We start from the raw sequence: 18,302 nt of genomic DNA, 5'->3' as shown, positions 1-18,302 counted from the left end.
CCCCTTTGCCTAGGCGGACCCGAACCTCGCGCACAGTAAAAGCGCATCCGGAAGTCCCGCCTCTTTTGGAGGCACGCCCTCCTAGACAGGCTTCGGTACTTCAGGACGACAGCTGTCGCCATTTCCAAGCGCCCTCTTTCAAAATGGCAGCTGGAAGGAAGTTTGCAATGAGGACGAACGCGATGGTCTAACTTAAGGACGTCAGCGTAATTTCCGGTCTGCTTACAAGATGGCTGCGCCCAGTGGTGGTTTCCAACCTCGTGAACGGCGTTTGGCAGTGCAGGAGCAGGACTGGGATAATGCGCCGCCCAAGAGGCCCCGGCTGGGGGCAGGAAGCAAGAGCGGAGGCCGTAGGCTCATTGTGGTGCTGGAAGGGGCCAGTCTGGAGACAGTCAAGGTAGTTTGGAACAGAGTGTGCAAGTAGTATATTGGTTGGTTAGATCTGTGGGGACCAGGAACACAGGATGGATGGAAAAAACCTGGGTGGTGACATTTGCCTTTGAGGGATAACCTAGTTTTGAAGGCCGTTGAAATCCTGGGTTGGAAATACTTTATTTTGCTCTTCTTGACTGTCCTAACCCTCACCTTCGCTTTTAGTTAACTTGTCAGGGAGTCTGTGATAGAGCATGGAACGCGAGGGAGGCATTATCTATTGAGGTGTGTCCCACATCCCAAAGACCAGTTACTTCCCCAGCCTCTTATTCTAAGGATTTCATATTTTAATTTGTTAAAAGGGTTTCAACTATCAGCTCGTTATATATTTCTGCTTAATTGAAACACGTCTGGATGACTTATTTAATAAGCCTTCGTCTTTATTTTTTAACCTAGCACTCATTTCCCTGAGTGTAGTCAAATCAGCAGTGCCTTGTCTTACACCGTGGGCAGTGTTTTCACACAAACCCTTGGAACGGAAGTTATTTTACTTTACTTATGTGTACATTTGGCTGTGAGCCACCTCATGTCGGTGCTAGGAACTCAACTTGGGTCCTCTGCAAGACGACTCATTCTTAAGACCCTCCCCCATCTCTCCAGCCCCTTCATTCTGCCTTTCTTGTGTCTTGCCTTTCAGAGCTAAACTTATTCAGTGTGTAGGCCCAGAAATTTATACACATACATACACACATCTCAGTTGGTTTTGAGTCAGGGTCTTGGTGTGGAGTCCAGGTTGGCCAGGAATTCTCTATTCTCAACCTCCTAAATATTTATAGGTGAATTTCACCATTCCAGACCTGATCTGTATTTTAATTTTGGTCCTTAGCCCCTACTTAGTGACTATAAGAAAACAATCTTGCTGGGCGTTGGTGGCACACGCCTTTAATCCCAGCACTTGGGAGGCAGAGGCAGGAGGATCTCTGTGAGTTCGAGACCAGCCCGGTCTACAAGAGCTAATTCTAGGACAGCCTCTAAAACAATACAGAGAAACCCTGTCTCAAAAAACCAAAACAGAAAGAAAACAAGCTTGCCATCACTTTGTAAAGTGGTGTGTGCTAAACCACAAGGAACTCTATTGATAGTCCTATTAGTGTTTCTAATAACCAAGGTGAGAGTTTTTCCCATCTGTTTTTCATTTGCACTTTACTAAACTTGCAGTTAGAAAACCTGTTTTTTTTTTTCAAAATAGGGTTTCTCTGTGTAGCCCTGGCTGTCCTGGAACTAGCTTTGTAGACTAGGCTGTCCTTGAACTCAGAGATCTACCTGCTTCTGCCTCCTAGGAGCTGGGATTAAAGGTGTGTATCATCACACCCAGCAAAAAACCTGGACCTTTTATATTAAATGATAGAGTTTTTACTTTCTTCTGTAATTGCTATTTGCAGCCTAACGACAGGCATTTATATATTCCTAAGTAATTGCCCATCATCATCATCATTTTTTAAAGATTTTTGATGTGCATTGGTGTTTTGCCTGCATGTGAGCATGCTGAATCTCTTGGAACTGGAGTTACAGGCAGTTGCCATATGGGTGCTGGGAACTGAACCCAGGTCCTTTGGAAGAGCAGCCAGTGCTCTTTAACTGCTCAGTCATCTCTCCAACCCCTATTATAGACAGGGTCTCACTATGTGGTTCTGACTGGCCTGGAACTCCCAGAGATCCACCTGCTTCTGCCTCCCGAGTGCTGGGATTAAAGGCATGTGTCACCACCACCTGGCAGTCCAGCCTCCTTTAAGTTCTTTTGAAATTCAAAAACTATTTTATGTGTGTCTGTGTACTATGTGCTTGCCGGATACCCAGGGAAGCTGGAAGTTGTTAGATCCCCTGGGATTGGAGTTACAGATAGTTAGGAGCCACGATGTGGATCTGGGACTTGAACCAGCATCCTCTGGAAGAGCAGCCAGTGCTCCCAGCTACTGAGCCATCTCTCCAGCCCCCTGTAAGTTCTTTGAAAGCATTAAGTTCTCTTCTATCCTTAAGGCCATTGAATGTTAGTAACTGCAACTCTCCTTATGGTGGTTTTGTATCACTACTACTTAACTTCATTATTGTTTTGAGACAGAGTCTTCTCATATAACCTAGACTGGTCTAGAACTTGCCATGCTTCTGCCTTTGCCTTAGCCTCCTGAATGCCAGAATTGTAAATCAGGGCCACCATGTCCAGGTAATTATTAAGTATCTGTTGCTGTTCTATTTTACTTTTTGAGACAGGATCTCACCCTATACCTGGCGCTTGATGGCCTCTTGAATGCTGGGATTACAGATGTGAGCTCCCACATCCAATTTGAAATGCTGCTTCCTCTTATTAGTGGAACTGTTCCATCATGGGCTGGGGAGATAGCTTAGTCAACCCCAGCACCTATGTAAAAGCCCAGTCCATGCTGGGCATGCTATTGCATGCCTTTAATCCCAGCACTCTGAGACTGACAGGGAGGCAAGTCTTTGAGTTTGAGGACAGCTTGGCCTACAAAGCAAGTTCTAGGCCAGCCAAGGCTACATAGAGAGACCCTACCTCAAAAAGTAAAAAAGATAACAAACAATGAAGGAAACAAAAAGAACCAGCTCAATTTGTAATCCCAGCATTGTTGAGACAGGTGAATCCCTAGGGCTCAATGGCCTGCCAGCCTAGCTGAATTGGTGAGCTCAGGTTCAGTAACGAACTCAGAAGAGCGATGGAGGAAGACACCAGACATCAACCTCTGCCCTTCATGTACACATACCTACACACACACACATACACACACACACACACACACACACACACACACACACACACACACACACAGCCTCTCAACTTCACACATGCACACAAATTGATGTAGAAGTATAGAGAGGTGACAGTGGAGTGATGCCTCCCATATACTTCCTGTTAACCCATCAATGAATCATCTCTTCATCAGCTTGTAGAGTCACGTGATTATGTACTGTTCCTATTAGGGCAGACTGTAAAATTTCAGCATTTCTCTTGTATCTTTAATAACTTAGCAATGTTTTCATTCTGATCACTCTAGTTTGTGGGTTTTAGATCAGTACCTCCTCTTGTTTCATAAACCATTATCACAATTTACTAAGGGAAACATTTTGATGGTTCAATAAAAGAAGACCTGAGCCTGGGGAGGTGGCTCAGTGGTTGGGCCCTTGTTTTGGCAGAGGATCCAGGTTCAGCTCCCAGCACCCACTTGATAGCTCACAGACATCTGTAACTTCAGTTCCAAGGGATCTGATGTTTTCCTTTGACCTCTCTAGGCACCAGGCATGCAGGCCAAACACTCATACATGTAAAACTAAGTAAATAATTTTAAAACAAAACCTCCAGTTTTACCACACCAATGGGCTGAGATTGGATCATACAAAAGGTTCATTTTCTTCTGCAACTAAGGGCATCCTAAGGACTTAGTTCTTGATCATGTTATGTTCTGACATTGTTTTAAGGTTTCTATTTATGCGTATGCCTGCATGAGTTTATGTGTGCTACGTGTTCAGATAAGTCATTCTGATCTCCCTGAGCAGGAGTTACAGGGGATTTCGAGCCACCATGTGGGTGGGCCCTAGGGACTGAACCAGGTCCTCTGCAAGAGCAAGTGCAGTAGGTACTCTTAATCACCAAGCCCCTATTTTGACTTTTTTTCTCTTTTTAATATTCATGTGGGGCTGGAGAAATGGATGGCTCAGCAGTTAGGAGCACTGGTTGCTCTTCTGAAAGTCCAGGTTCAATTTCCAGTATGATGGGTTAACATGGTGGCTCACATACTAACTCCAGTTCCCGGGGATCCAGTGACCGTTTGGCTTCTACCGGTACTGTATGCATATGGTGCAGACATACATGTAGGCAGGCACATGTGTTTGGTTGCCCTTGAAGGCCAGAGTTTTCAGGTTGTAGCCCACCTGACATGGGTGCTACTCATCTCATACTACTCGGTTAATCTCAAAACTTAATCCCCCAAATATTTTTAAATATATTATCACTTTGTCTCTAGACATAATAAAGTTCTAGTGATACACAGCCTTTCAAAACCTGTGTTTTTACATAATGTATTTGTTTCAAAAGATTTCCCAGCATGTATGTTCATTCACTGACAACCTGAGGTGGTAGGTTCTCTCCTACTATGTGGGTTTTGGGGAGTGATCTCAGGTCAGGCTTGGTAGCAAAGCAAGTGCCCAACCTGCTGACCCATGTCAAAGGCCATGTTTATAGACTTTTGTGTGTGTGTGTGTGTGTGTGTGTACTTGGGCACGTGTGGAGGTCAAAGAACAACTCGTTGGTTCTTTCACCATGTGATTCACAGGAATTGAACCTGAGTCTTCGGGCTTGGTGGCCAGTACCCATGTCTGCTGAGCGCTCTCTCCAGTCATGCTTAGACTGAGCATCCTAATGTTCCTTGAGATTTGAAATTACAAGTGACAATTATTTCGGAGTCAAGCCCTGAGCCTTCACTTGCCCATTTTATGGCATGCATAAACTTGTCAGGAGACGGCTCAGCTGTTGTGTTCTTCTGACTAGGGTTTTTGGCTCTTTGCTTGAGAGGATTCTTGGGTTACAAGGCAATTTCATTTATAATCCCAGTCCTCCAGTACCTTCCCATTTCTGGTCCAACCTTTTTCCAGGTTTTTATTTTGCAGCACTGGGGAGGAAATCAGGGCCCTGCTGAGCCCTCTGCCACTAAGCTACAGTCCACCTGCTTTTTCTCAATGATTTTTTGAGGCAGGCTCTTGCTGTATCCCAAGCTGGCATTTTCCTCAGCACACACATACTGCTCTTGGGATGAGTCTCATTCATGAGCTCCTGTCCATTCTAGGACTTCTGTGACCTTGCCTGATAGCCACAGGCCTCAAAAACTCAATGTGGTATGACGCATGCCCCTCTTTTTGGCTGTAAGGTGGTTGGTTCTGTGTCTGTCTCTAAAAGATAAAGCTAAATGTGGCCATCTGGCAATCCCCTGAGAAACTTTCTGGCCCCTCAGTGTTCTGGTGTAGGTTTAGAGCAGGCTTGAATTTGTGGGTGTGCTCACTGTTCAGGGACCACACTTTGAGAACTACTGGGCTAGATGATAGAATTTCCATTGCTCTGTTCTTCAGGCAGGGAAAACTTACGAGCTGCTCAACTGTGACAAGCACAAGTCCATGTTGTTGAAGAATGGACGGGACCCAGGAGAAGTCAGACCAGACATTACCCACCAGGTAACTGTGCCATCTACAGAAGGCAGCAAATGCTCTGTTCTCCAGGCTTCATGTGCCTCGCTGTCTCCCTTTCTCAGAGCTTACTGATGCTGATGGACAGCCCCCTGAACCGAGCTGGCTTGCTACAGGTCTATATCCATACACAGAAGAATGTGCTCATTGAAGTGAATCCCCAGACTCGAATTCCCAGAACTTTTGACCGCTTTTGTGGCCTCATGGGTGAGAAGCCTTAAGTTATAAAGTGAAGAGAGGAAAGGGTGGAGGAATCAGTCCTTCAGCCAGGACAGGCCCCTGGGATTTTTCCACATCCCTTGTTTCTGTGAGGAATAAAGCCATCACAGTATTAGTAACAACCCTGACTGTGTGTTTGTAACATCTTAGATGATACAGCCTCGTGTTCCCAGGGGCTTCTGCGTAGATCACTGGGTTTCTTCTGAACTCTTGTTTTTCCCCTTCCTAGTCCAGCTTTTACACAAACTCAGTGTCCGGGCAGCTGATGGCCCTCAGAAGCTTTTGAAGGTGAGCTGGGGAAAGCTATGGGTAGGTTCTGGGGCTGTTTCTGGGGCTGACTTTGCTTTTTCTCTTTAGGTGATTAAGAATCCAGTGTCCGACCACTTCCCTGTTGGCTGTATGAAAATTGGCACTTCCTTCTCCACGACAGACGTCAGTGACCTGCGAGACCTGGTGCCCAGCAGCGACCCAATTGTTTTCGTGGTCGGGGCCTTTGCCCATGGCAAGGTACAGTCTGGACTCAGGATACAGTCATGGAGCAGGATACCGTGAGCAGTTAGCATATTAAAATCCCTGTTCTCACAAGTCAGGAAGTCCAGGGTGTGAACAGAGCTGGAAAACAAGTGGCAGCTTTGTCTCTAGCAGAGGAGCTGAGATGCCAGTTTCTGTAGGAGTTTGCCTTGCTAAGAGTTGCCTGACCAGCTCCTTCTCTCGTCAGGTCAGTGTGGAGTACACAGAGAAGATGGTGTCCATCAGCAACTACCCACTTTCTGCTGCCCTTACCTGTGCCAAACTTACCACAGCCTTTGAAGAAGTGTGGGGCGTTGTGTGAGAACGGCACAGCCTAGTTCTCAGACAGGACTCTTGGCTTTCAGTCTGTTAACTCCTACGATGTCTGCTGGAAGATAATCTTCTGTACCAAGATGGTAGAGTGGGAGCCAACACTGTATCAGTTTTTATTTTTCCTATAAAGACTGTGCTTTTCTTTTGCAAACCTGATTGTTTTGAGGGTTCTTAAACTTAGCAGCACATGGTAGTGTAAACTGTCCCCCTTGGGTTCTGGTGTTCCGGACTTGGAAGGTAGGAGTTCCTCATTTCCTAGATTCTTGTGCCTTCAAGGAGAGACCCTGATGAGCTCAGCTTCGGCAAGCACAGAGAACACGTATGAAAGAAAGCAGTCAGGGGTGCTAAGCAGTGAAAAAACTGAACAAACAGAAGTGATTTTATCTGGTATAGTTCCAAGATAGAAAAAGTGGAGCAGGCAGGGCCTTGTACCTTTCCCTCCCCCATGGGGGGTGGCGGTATCGGCACATGTACAATCGTAGTAGATTGGCAGAAGAAACACAAGTTCCTGGCTAGAGGGAAGAGATAAGGCAACGTGCATGGGGGAGTCCAAAGGGGGTGCAGCCCCTCCGCTCCTCCCACGAGAGCTTCCCCTTTGGCCAGGTGAAGACTTGGCTGCAGCAGAGGCCCAGCTGAGAGTGCTGGGACTTCCAGCTCCTGGCGTCTGCTCTGGGGGAGGAGTGCTGTGAGAAGGGAGACAAGTAGTTTCTGCACCAGTCCAGCTCTCGGCCACCTAAAGGGCAAGACGGTAGTTTAGACCGTTGACCGAATGGCACCCTTTCCCTTCCTAACATAGTGTCCCACAGAGCACTCCCTAGTGGGCCAGCTATGTGATCCTCCTGAACCGATATCATACTCCCCACCCCACCTCGCCCATCGTCTGTAGACTATTTACTCACCAGGGAAATCTATTATTCCCTTTTTTTTAACTTTTCTTTTCTTGGCACCATTGCTTTGTGAATATAAGGCAATACGAATAGCAGGCTCAAGAAGAAGACGTGTCCAAGGAAGTAGACAGATCTGTATACCTGTGGAGACAGAGACCGCAGAATTGTGGTGAGACAGTTGTCTTTTACTACTGGAGGGTTTGGTGACGGGCAGCCCTGCAACCAGCTCGTCGTTACCTTAAGCCATTTGTCCCATGTGAAGAGACAGAAGGCAGTCATGGAGTAACCCATGAAAAGCCAGTGGATGGTCTGTTGCACCAGGTAGTAGAAGGGCTGCAGGGCAGTGACAGCGGCCAGGCGGCTCAGGGCGGGGCTCTCCTGAATTAGGCTGGTGGCCTGGGAAGGGAGGAGAGAGGTCAGTCTTGGCCTTATCCCCGTCTGTCTCCTACCACCCTTGGGTCGTACCTGCTTTTCCACAATAACAATGAGGAATTCCATCTGGAAGCACATCAGGTATCCCGAGTGTAGGCCGTGCCAGAGGGCCAAGAACAGTAAGGAGAGGCCTTGTGAGAGTTCTTTATTTCCAAGAAACTTGAGGCGTTTGAAGATGTAACTAGAGAGGAGGGTGGGTAAAGGTGACCCTCAGACTCCTGCTTCTGGGGCTCGGTGCCCTGAGGCGTGGAGTGCTGACGGGCTCCCACTTGTGGCCACTGAGGGTATGGGAAGCAGTGCTAATAGGCTTGAGATGGGAGAGAGCCGTCACAGTTCAGGCACAACAGAGACTCCAGGCTTCCATGGGTAAATGAGGACCTACTGAGTGCCCGACACCAAAGGTGTAGTGGCCAAGGTTATGCCGGGGATGGGCTGTCACTGTGACACTGTATATAAACAGCACTACAAGGGAGGACATAACAAGGACAGACAAGGCTTCAGGCACGTCTTTTTTTTTTGGGGGGGGGGTGTGCCTCAATGAGAACAAAGCTTAGCAGAATGCTAAGGAGGAAAGGTGACAAAAGATCCTTGCCCTCACATTTGCGGAGGAAGGAGCCTGGGCCCAGTCCCAATGCTTACCGGGCTACCCAGGCGTTGGTGTTGATGTTGAAAGAGGCGATGGTGCCGTTGAAGCGAGGGGTCGTTTCAAAGAGCCACACCTTCATGTTGGCACAGGCATCCCATTTTGCGGTCCCATTGTCTTCAAAGCCATTAAAGCCCAGCCCCGACAAAATGCACACTCCTTCCTGAGGGGAGGGGCAGCTTAGGGTTCTTGTCACTCTACCCTCCCAGCCACACCCCCTCCAGCTTGTCTAAATACAGTTTATCTTTCCTACTTACTGTGACCAGCCAACAGGTGACGTATTTGTACAGCACAAATTTGCCCCAGATCAGCATGTACATGCAGCGGAACCAGAAAGGGCGGCTCTTGAGAAGAGAACACATGAGCATTAAGGATGACACAGTCCCCCAGATGTTCTTTTCAAACTTGTGGATGGTTTCTTTACTCCAATCAGTTCCTGATGTCACATGTGTCATGACAACATAGCCCTTACCTATCTGTAACCAGCCAAGAGGCACCAATATCCACCTGCCTTCTACTTGGCAAAGTCTAGGCATTTATACAGATGGATCCTGTATAGCCACAGTCTGTGTTACTTTTCAGAGATGGCTACCCAGAATGGATATGGAGCTTTTCTGGAACAAAAGCCACTTTCCCCTCTCTCTTGGAGTATGAACTCCGACGAGTCCCCAGTCTGTCAGTTAAGAGAAAATAGACTGCAGAGCCACCAGCTGCCACACTCCAAGAAGTCACCCGGCATAAAGCAAGGCAAAGGCTGTTGCTAACGTGCACCTGGTGCTGCCCTGGACCTAAGAAGGTTTGTTTGTGCTGCTGAAGGCCTGGGTGGCACTGATACCCAACACTCATCTGTAGGTGGCATGGCCTACTCCTCTCATCTGTAGGGTCTCTGCTTCTTTCTCCCTTTCTGTGAGGCAGTAGTCACACTGGCATGCTGGCAGACACTCACGTCATAGTCTTCAGTGAGAAGATAGTCTTCTGTGATGTGGGGGCTCAGCAGGGTGTAGCCCACCAGGTAGACAAGGCCCAGACTCAGGCGCTTGAGAGCAGGTATGGTGCTGGAAAGGAACAAGTGGGGTCACAGACAGCAGAGCCTCCCCTTCCCCCTCCGACCTGTAGTCAGGAGCATTTCAGGGTGCCGAGTGCAGGCAGTGGCACCCGGATCCCTGGGCCTGAAGCTGTTTCCAGGGAGGAGCTCTGTGTGGCTCCTTGCAAACCTAGTTCCGGGAGCTCAGGCAGGAGGGGTGGTAAGACTAAAAAGCCCGTACAGAACAACTAGTAATTTCAACTCCTCTTGAAACTTGGGGACGAGTTCCCTGAAGGAATTTCTAGTGGCTTTTTTGCATTATCTTTTATTAAGTGTACATTTTTGTATATTGAACGGTGGCTTTAAAGGGAGCGGTGAAACCGTCTATGTGTACTTCAGGGTCAGCAAGCATGGCTGGCACAGTCTAAGCTGAGGAGCCTGTAGACATTGCCCATGTGACACTGTCAATGGAACCAATGTGCTAGGATTGGCCTTTAAGAAATTAGTTGCTTCACAAGTGACTGTATGGGTGCGATACCCACACAAAGAGGTCTTGGCCAGGAGGGGCAGTTACCTGGTTGGTATCTTCCCTGGCATGTCAGTCAGCTGTCCCTGCACCAGCTTCATGTAGTGGTTCATTGAGAACTGGGGCCCTACCAAGAAGGCTCCATAGAAGTAGGAGAAGCCAGCAACTTCCAGCAGGGAGGGGACACCCCGGATGGCATACTTCTGTTGCTCAGAGGTCAGGGAGTCCTATGCCGAGAAGAGAGCACACGGTTCAGGATAGCCTTGAATCTTTTTTTTTTTTTTTTTTTTTTGTATTTACGAGACAGGGTTTCTCTGTATTGTTTTGGAGGCTGTCGGTCCAGCCCGGCCTTGAACTCAGAGATCCCCCTGCCTCTGCCTCCTGAGTGCTGGGATTAAAGGCGTGCGCCACCACCGCCCGGCCTAGCCTTGAATCTTAATCTTAGCCTTGAATGCAGTCTGAGCCCCACTGCCTGGAGCTCTGTGTGGTGTCTCTTGTGGGGTGGGGGTGGGAGTGGGAAAAAGTTTCTTTATGTAGAAACGTGGGGTAGCATAGTTAGTGGCTGCCTGGTTGCTATGACAAATGCCTTGCTGGCATTGATCTCTGGACTTTGTGCAAAAGCTGGATTCTGGACCCAGTTGCTATCTGAAAGATAGCTCATAGGTTAGGGAGTGAGGCAGAGGCTCCACCCTTTCTCCTAACCTCTGGTTAATCCTTAGTCTCTCTGCCAGAGTGGATACTCACCCTGTCTTTGCCTCCATCATAGTAGTCAATACATAGACCTGAGCAGAGAGAGAGGGGAAGGGGAGGTAGACATGAGGATCTGGTCTGTAGACAGACTGTAGCCAACATGGCAGGAACACCAGTGTAGTTTATTTGGGCTCTGTGAGGGAGGGGTCCAGTTGTAAAGGAGGAAGGCTGTACCCTTCAACTTACCAATTAGCTTCAACGTCAGGACACAATGTGGCATTGTCCACTTGATGTCATAGTCACCAGTGGCTGTGTAGTAGTATCCAGCAAGAAGGTAGGCCTAGGAGAGAAGTCTTTACTTTTCTTCCTCTTCCTCCTCTCCCCTGTGTTTTTCTTTCTTTTTTTGGTGGTGGTCTTTGACCTCCAGCTCATAGTTCTCCTGCCTTCCAAGCCTATGCCACCATGCCTGACTTTTCTCCTTGCTCGGAATTCCCTGTATTCCTTCATTTTCCTTTCTTCTGGTCCCATCATTTAGAACATTAAGAAGTTCCTATGAGCCAGGCTTGCCGGTGCAGACCTAGAATCCTGGCACTTGAGAGAGACTGAAGCCAGTTAGAGCTAGAGTTTGAATCTGGCCTTGAATACATAGTGAGACCCATCTCAACAAACAAACCCTACAGATGTTTTCTAACACCTCAGTGAGGACAGACTTGCTTAGGATGGCAGATGGACATTACATGCTTAGTTCCTTCAGCTCATTCTAAATTAGTTTTCTGCCTTGCCTTTGAGTGACTCCCCTCATGGTCAGCTGGACTAAACCTGGTGAGAACCAGGGGACCCTGATGGCACAGTCCTGAGGCCAGGAATGAGTTACTTGCCTAGGGCCTGTGATGAGTGCCCTGCCCACAGCCAGACTGCTGTGTGCTGGGAGGCGGGATTACAAACTAGATCTCCTAGGTCACCATGCTACCACCCTGCCTTGCCCCTCCCCACACCTGCCAGATGTGACCTGAGCTGCTACAAGACAAATTTACCATCTGGAAGCAAAAGGTAGTGAAAATGGCAGTGATGGTGCGGCCCATGAGTCGCAGGATGAGGAACTGGAACACGACACACAGCAGGGAGTGGTAGAACTGGTGGCCTGTGCGCAGAGAAGACAGCAGCATTTAGGGGCCCGTCCTCCAGACTCCCAACCACACAAAAGAACACGGAGAGCAACGCAGTTCACTTGGTGGAGTGCCTGCCTGGCTCTCAGGAAGCTCTGGGTTCGATCCCCAGCTGCAAAGGACCAGGCATGGTGCTCCATGCCTGCAGCCCAGCACTTGGGAAGTAGACAGGTGGTCAAGGTCATCTTCCTCTATATAGTCTGAGATCTGCCTGGGCTGTGAGACTCTCTCAAAGCAAACATTCATTTTTTTTTTATGTGTGGGTATGCCCTGGTGAGTGTGGAGGTCAACTGGAGGGGTGATTTTCCTCTACCGTGTGAGAAGGTCATCATGTGCTTTTACCTGCTGAGCCATCTCACCGACCCCTAAATATGGTCAACAGTATTATCACTATTACTTTTGAGACAGGGTCTCTCTATGTAGCCCTGATTGGCCTGGAACTCACTATGTAGACCAAGCTGGCCCTCTCTGCCTCCTGAGTGCTGGGATTAAAGGTGTGCACCACAATGCCTAACACTAAATTTACTTCTTAACCGGTACATGAAAATGTACATCCTTATGTGCTTTGATATATGTGGTGCCGAGGGTGACTTGAACTGTGGGGGCCTGGCTCAGGAGTTTTCAGAGGAGAATATTAGTGTACCTTATTTTGAATTATTTAACAGGCTTTCAAAATGTTTGAAAATATCTTTATTTTTGTGAGTGTGTGTATGTGTGCCCCTGCTGTAGTCAGAGGAAGACACCAGGTCCCCTGGAACTGGAGTTACAAGTGGTTTTGAGCACCTGCCATGAGTGCTGGACTGAACCTGGGTCTTCTGGGAGAGCAGGTGCTCTTAACTGCTGTGCCATCTCTCCTGATCCCCCAATATATATACAGTAGGGGGATGTAAACAGAAAAAAGATGACAAATGAAGCTGTGTTCCTATGGATTCAATCTTCCCTTTGTAAAGATGAAAATGTTTTAAGAACCAAAATGTCCTAATCTTAGTTTCTCTCAAGGGTGTTTGTTCCAACCCATTCCTCTCCAGCTGTCTTCTTATGGTAGTGTCCCTGCTTAATCCACTCACTTACCAAAGTTGAAATAAGCAATTGAGAGGCCTGTCAAAGCATGGAAGAGATGGATGAGGTAGCTGTCCTTGTAGAAAAGGTAATGCCGATAAAACAGAGCCAATGGGTAGCCTAGATGGGAGAAAAATAGGAAAAGGGTTACTTGTGCCTGGTGCCAGAGAGGGAGAAGCAGAGGATTAAGGAAACTATTATTACTGTGCGTGTGAATGTATGTGTGGGTACATTCATGTTGCTGTGTATGCCATGTCAGATCATGGTTGTGGAGTCTGCTGTGTCCTCACTGGACTCCCAGTTCTCCCAAATAATTCCTGTCGTACTTGCATGCCTTTGAAAAACCTGCATATGAGAAAATATGCAATATTTGTCTTTTTGAATGAATCATTTTGCTTAACGTAGTGATTTCCAGTTGCATCCACACACTCAGGTCTTCAGGCTTACTTGACAAGTGCTCTTTACCCACTGGATCATCTCGCTGGCCCTCAGAAGAAATACACTGTATGGATGCTAATAGAGAAGACAAAACAGTACTCCCATAATGTAATTTTCCTTTCTTTTTGTAAATACAATTTAGAACTACAAGTTTTGCTTTGTTTGAGACAGAGTTTCTCAGTATAGTCCTGGCTGTTCTGGAGCTCACTCTTAGATAGGCTGGCCTTGAACTCAGAGATCCATCTGCCTCTGTCCCCCAAATACTGGGATTAAAGGAATGCACCACCACTAAAGGCTCAGGCCAGTTGAGTACCTGGCAGGGGCCAGGGCTCCACAGCAAATTCTATGAATGTATGTGTGGGTACATTCGTGCTGCTGTGTATGCTGTGTCAGATCTAGGGATCTCCCTCAGTTGGTCGAGTGCTTGCCCAGTGTGGTGGTTTAAATGAAAATGGCCACCATAAACTGGGCGGTGGCAGCCCACACCTTTAATCCCAACACTAAGGAGGCAGAGGATCTCTGAGCTTGAGGCCAGTCTGGTCTACAGAGCAAGTTCCAGGACAGCCAGTGCTACACATAGAAACCCTGTCTCAAAAAACCAAAAAAGAAAGAAAATGGCCCCAAACGTCATGCATGGTATTTCTTCACAGCAATAAAACTCTAAGGTAGAAGTTGGTACTAGGAGTGGGGTATTACTGTGGTAGGCCAGACCATGCTTTTGTTTGGAGGAATACAGAACGCTTTGGGACTTTGGACCAGGAAAATAATTGGACACTTTAAGTGACTTAATGGGCCATCCTAGTAGGAACATGGAAGACAGTGGTGCTGAGGGTGATTTGAGCTGTGGGGGCCTGATTCAACAGTTTTCAGAGGAGAATATTAGTAAGTGGCATAGACTGTTCTTGTGATAGCTTGGCAAAGAATGTGGCTGCTTTCTGCTCTTGCCCAAAAAGATCTGCCTGAGACTAAATTGAAGAGATACAGATTAAAAGCTTTGGCAGTAGGATTTCAAAACAGCCTAGCATTGACTATGTCATGTGGCTAATAGTGGCCAGTCTTCTGCAGATGTATAATGAAAAGGAGAAAGCTGAGCAAGAAAAAAACTACAAATTTGAGGAGAAAAGGAGCACCAGGAAGTTTAATGTAGCTACATCCAGTGTTCAAGGAGATAGAAATATTTTTTTAAATGGTTACTTTTCTGTTTTTTTTTAAAATATTTATTTATTGTATATACAGTCTTCTGCCTGCATGCCAACGGAGGGCATCAGATCTCATTTAAGGTGGTTGTGAGCCACCATGTGGTTGCCAGGAATTGAACTCAGGACCTCTGGAAGAACAGTGCTCTTAACCACTGAGCCGTCTCTCCAGCCCGATAAAAAGATTTTTAAAAAGTCTGATTCTAGAGAGAATAAAAGGAATGGTGATCTTAGGGCAAGACCCCACCAAACTAAGCTTCCAACTTTTGAAAAGGAGTAAGAGAAGTTCAGAGCTGGGTGTGGTGGTATACTTTTAACCCTAGCACTCAGAAGGCAGAAGCAGGTGGATTTCAATTCAAGGACAGACTGGTCTAAAGAGCAAGTTCTAGGACAGCTAAGCTTAGGGAGTGAAGGAAACCATTGAAGACAGAAAGCTGGTGAATATTTGAATGAGGAGGTCATGTTCCAGTCCCAGCAAGCAGTAGAATTTGGCAGCTTCAGCCACATGGTTCTGAGTTTAGAATCAATGATACAAGAAAGGAGTTATGGAATTTGCTTCTGTAACTAAGGAAAGCCGCTGAGGCAAGCCATGTGTCAGGGATGTCCCTGATGACCTAGAGAGGTCATTCTATGAAGCTGTAAAGGTAAAGACTGGATTTCCTTGGAGGCCCCAAGATGTTGAAGATGCCAGAGGCCATGGGATACTTGCCAAGGAGAGCTGCTGACAGTGAGTTGAATCAGTCCAAGAGAAAGAAGTGTGTTGCAGTCAACGAAGCTGAAAAGGGTTGGAGATGTGGAATCTTTTGACATCAGAGATGAAGATACAGAGTTTGGAGTTTGCCTAGCTGGTTTTCCGTCTTGCTTTGGTCCAGTATCTCTTTGCTGTGCTCCCTTTCCTCCCTTTTTGAATGGTAATGTATATCCTGTGCCAATGTAGGTTGGAGGTATGTGATCTGCCTTTTGATTTTATAGAGGATTACAGTTAAGAGATTACCATAACCATCAGAAGAGACCTTAAACTTTGGATTTTTAAACAGTGCTAACACTGTGGCAGACTATGGGGACTTTTGAAGTTGAACCAAATGCATTTTGTATTATGGTATGTCTATGGGGAGCAGAGAGTAGAATGTGGTGGTTTGACTAAAAATGGACCCCATTGTAACAAGTCTTTTTCTGTCCCGCCAGCTAGCTCCCAAATAATAACACAGAGAGTTCTTATTACTTATGTTTTTGTTTTTTTTGGTTTTTCGAGACAGGGTTTCTCTGTATTGTTTTGGAGGCTGTCCTGGAACTCACTCTGTAGACCAGGATGGCCTCGAACTCACAGAGATCCGCCTGCCTCTGCCTCCCAAGTGCTGGGATTAAAGGGGTGCTCCACCAACGCCCGGCTCTTATTACTTATGAAAGCTTAGCCTATAACTTAAGCTTGTTCGTAACTAGCTCTTATATCAAATTAATCCATATTTTTATTAATCTACGCTCTACCAGGTGGCATTACCTGTCTTCCATATTCTACCTCCTGTTTCCTCTCCATGTTTCCTGCATGCCTAGATTCCTCGTCTTCTTTTCTCTCCTAGGAAATCCCACCTGTACCTCCTGCTTAGGTATTGGCCACTCAGCTTTGTATTACACCAATCACAGCAATAGATTTTTACAGTGTACAAATATCCCACACCATATGGGGTGTGGCCTCATTGGATGTGGCTTTGTAGGAGGAAGTCTGTCACTTTCACATCTCAGATGCTCATCAGGCCCAGAGTCTCGCTCTCTTCCTACTATCTGCAGATGCAGATGTAGAACTCTCTGAGCTCCTTCTCCAGCACCATGTCTGCCTGTATGATGCCATGCTTCCTGCCATGACAAGAATGGACTAAACCTCTGAACTGTAATCCAGCCTCAATTAAATGTTTTCCTTTATAAGATTTGCTGTGGTCATGGTGTCTCTTCACAGCAATAGAAACCCTAAGACATCTAGCATGCAGGAAGCTGTGAGTATGATCCCCTGTACCACATGAAACTAAAACATGGTGGTGCACACTAATAATTCAACATTTGGGTGGTGCAATCAGGAGGATCAAGAAGTTCAAGGTAACCTTCATAAACATATCAAATTTGAGGCCAGCCTGTGATACATGGGACCCTGTATCAAAACAACTATTGCTAAGAAGTTTTCTCTTCATTGAATAATAATAAAAAAGACACAAGGGTTGGGTATGATGGTACACATCTCCAATCCTATCACTTGAGAGGCCAAGAAAAGAGATCTTCAGGTTGAGGTCAGACTAGCCTATGTAAAGAACCTGCATCAACAAATACAAGAAGCTCCAAACCAAGGAAGAGAAGATGCCCAGTTATGCTCAGAAATAGGGTTTTACACCTGTGATCTGTCCTGTGAGTTCTGAGAAGACATAATTAACATCAAGTTATGTAGTGAGCTGGCTGAACTTTGGGCATCAACCAAATTATAAAGCTGCACTCAGGATATGATCCAAGGGCTATGGGCAAACTCTTTGGGGAGCTCCTAATAGTCTGCTAACTTCTATATAGCCAAGACTTGCTCACTTCATATTAAAGGGTCAATACATTTGGTATGCCTAAATCAGAGAGAGCATAGCCAGTGGCTTTGCCGTAGACTCATCCTCATCGTTCTATCAAGTGGTTGAGCTGACACGCTTGCACTGGGCATGTCTGGAGAATAGCCTCCTTCTTGGTGTTTTGGAAGGGTACCTTACTTACTGGGTCATAGTATTTTTGAGCTGGCCAGGGAAATGGCTGAGCTGGTAAGGGTACTTGAGTTTGATCTCTGGGGCCTACGTGATGAAAAGTAAGAATCAACTCCTGCAAGTTATCCTCTGACCTGCACATGCATGTATGTGCACACACATACAAGTACAAAGAAGTGGGGGAGGAGGGGAGGGGAGGGAGAGGGAGCTGGGATTGACATGTGAAGCAAGCTTGTTTCTAATTTAAATAAAAAACAAATAAGTAAATATAATAAAGTACTTAAAATAGAAAATGCAGTTAGTTCATCATATAGTTTGTTTTGGGCGTTTGATAACTGCAAGATTTTAAAGAGTATCAATCCAGAAAGAATGTTTTCTTCTCTCTCTTTTTCTCTCTTCCTCCCTCCCTTTTTCCTTTTTGTGACATGGTTTCTCTGTGTAGCCCTGGCTGTCCTTGAATGCTCTCTGTAGAGTAGGCTGGCCTCAAAGACAGAGATCTGTCTGTCTGTCTGTTTGTCTGTCTGTCTCCTAAGTGCTGGGACTAAAGGCGTGTGATACCACCTGGCCTGTTTTCATTTGCAGTATGAAGGACTGGACCTAGAACCTCACACGTTTGGAAAGTACTCTTACCACTGAGTTATATCACTAGTCCCCTTTTTATATTTTACTGGTTTGAGATAGGGTCTCATGAAGCTGCCCAACTTGACCATGAAGTCTCGACAGCCTAGATAGGCCTTGATCTTGTAATCCTTAGCCCCTGGAATAGCTTCATCTCCAGTTGTTGTTATAAGCAAATGGATTACCACATAGTTGTCTTTTGTTTTTGTTAAGAGAAGC

At 46.5% G+C, this 18,302-nt stretch overlaps 2 protein-coding genes across 2 annotated transcripts in view; one reads left to right on the top strand and one right to left on the bottom strand.

The window, feature by feature from the left end:
• The first annotated feature begins 83 nt into the window (after positions 1-83).
• Emg1 (EMG1 N1-specific pseudouridine methyltransferase) lies at positions 84-6,832 on the top strand. The gene is made up of 6 exons (XM_005066021.4): positions 84-397; positions 5,506-5,607; positions 5,685-5,826; positions 6,068-6,126; positions 6,196-6,345; positions 6,557-6,832. Exons 1-6 carry the CDS (start codon positions 230-232, stop codon positions 6,668-6,670), a joined length of 735 nt encoding a protein of 244 aa, XP_005066078.1. The 5' UTR covers positions 84-229; the 3' UTR covers positions 6,671-6,832.
• Positions 6,833-7,033: 201 nt separating this feature from the next.
• Positions 7,034-18,302, bottom strand: part of Lpcat3 (lysophosphatidylcholine acyltransferase 3) — a 45,593-nt gene continuing 34,324 nt past the window's right edge. Inside the window, exons 2-13 of the mRNA XM_005066020.4 lie at positions 13,121-13,228; positions 11,918-12,024; positions 11,130-11,223; positions 10,938-10,975; positions 10,242-10,420; positions 9,590-9,698; positions 8,901-8,987; positions 8,640-8,806; positions 8,034-8,181; positions 7,806-7,964; positions 7,581-7,709; positions 7,034-7,414 (exon numbers count right to left, since the gene is read on the bottom strand). Of these exons, the coding sequence (XP_005066077.1) occupies positions 7,593-7,709; positions 7,806-7,964; positions 8,034-8,181; positions 8,640-8,806; positions 8,901-8,987; positions 9,590-9,698; positions 10,242-10,420; positions 10,938-10,975; positions 11,130-11,223; positions 11,918-12,024; positions 13,121-13,228 (1,313 nt within the window). The 3' untranslated portion in view covers positions 7,034-7,414; positions 7,581-7,592. The remainder of the gene's footprint in view (positions 7,415-7,580; positions 7,710-7,805; positions 7,965-8,033; positions 8,182-8,639; positions 8,807-8,900; positions 8,988-9,589; positions 9,699-10,241; positions 10,421-10,937; positions 10,976-11,129; positions 11,224-11,917; positions 12,025-13,120; positions 13,229-18,302) is intronic.

The sequence above is a fragment of the Mesocricetus auratus genome, unplaced genomic scaffold, assembly GCF_017639785.1.
Source record: "Mesocricetus auratus isolate SY011 unplaced genomic scaffold, BCM_Maur_2.0 Super-Scaffold_100676, whole genome shotgun sequence".
In the NCBI taxonomy this organism is placed as follows: domain Eukaryota; kingdom Metazoa; phylum Chordata; class Mammalia; order Rodentia; family Cricetidae; genus Mesocricetus; species Mesocricetus auratus.
Note: the sequence above shows the minus strand (reverse complement) of the source record. Positions and strands in the feature narration are given on the sequence as shown.

Excerpts from the sequence above, each read along its gene's own strand:
- Emg1 (XM_005066021.4), top strand. The coding sequence starts at position 230 with ATGGCTGCGCCCAGTGGTGGTTTCCAACCTCGTGAACGGCGTTTGGCA. Across the intron at positions 5,608-5,684 it reads GACCAGACATTACCCACCAG|AGCTTACTGATGCTGATGGA; the intron begins GTAACTGTGCCA and ends TCCCTTTCTCAG. Across the intron at positions 6,346-6,556 it reads GGGCCTTTGCCCATGGCAAG|GTCAGTGTGGAGTACACAGA; the intron begins GTACAGTCTGGA and ends TTCTCTCGTCAG.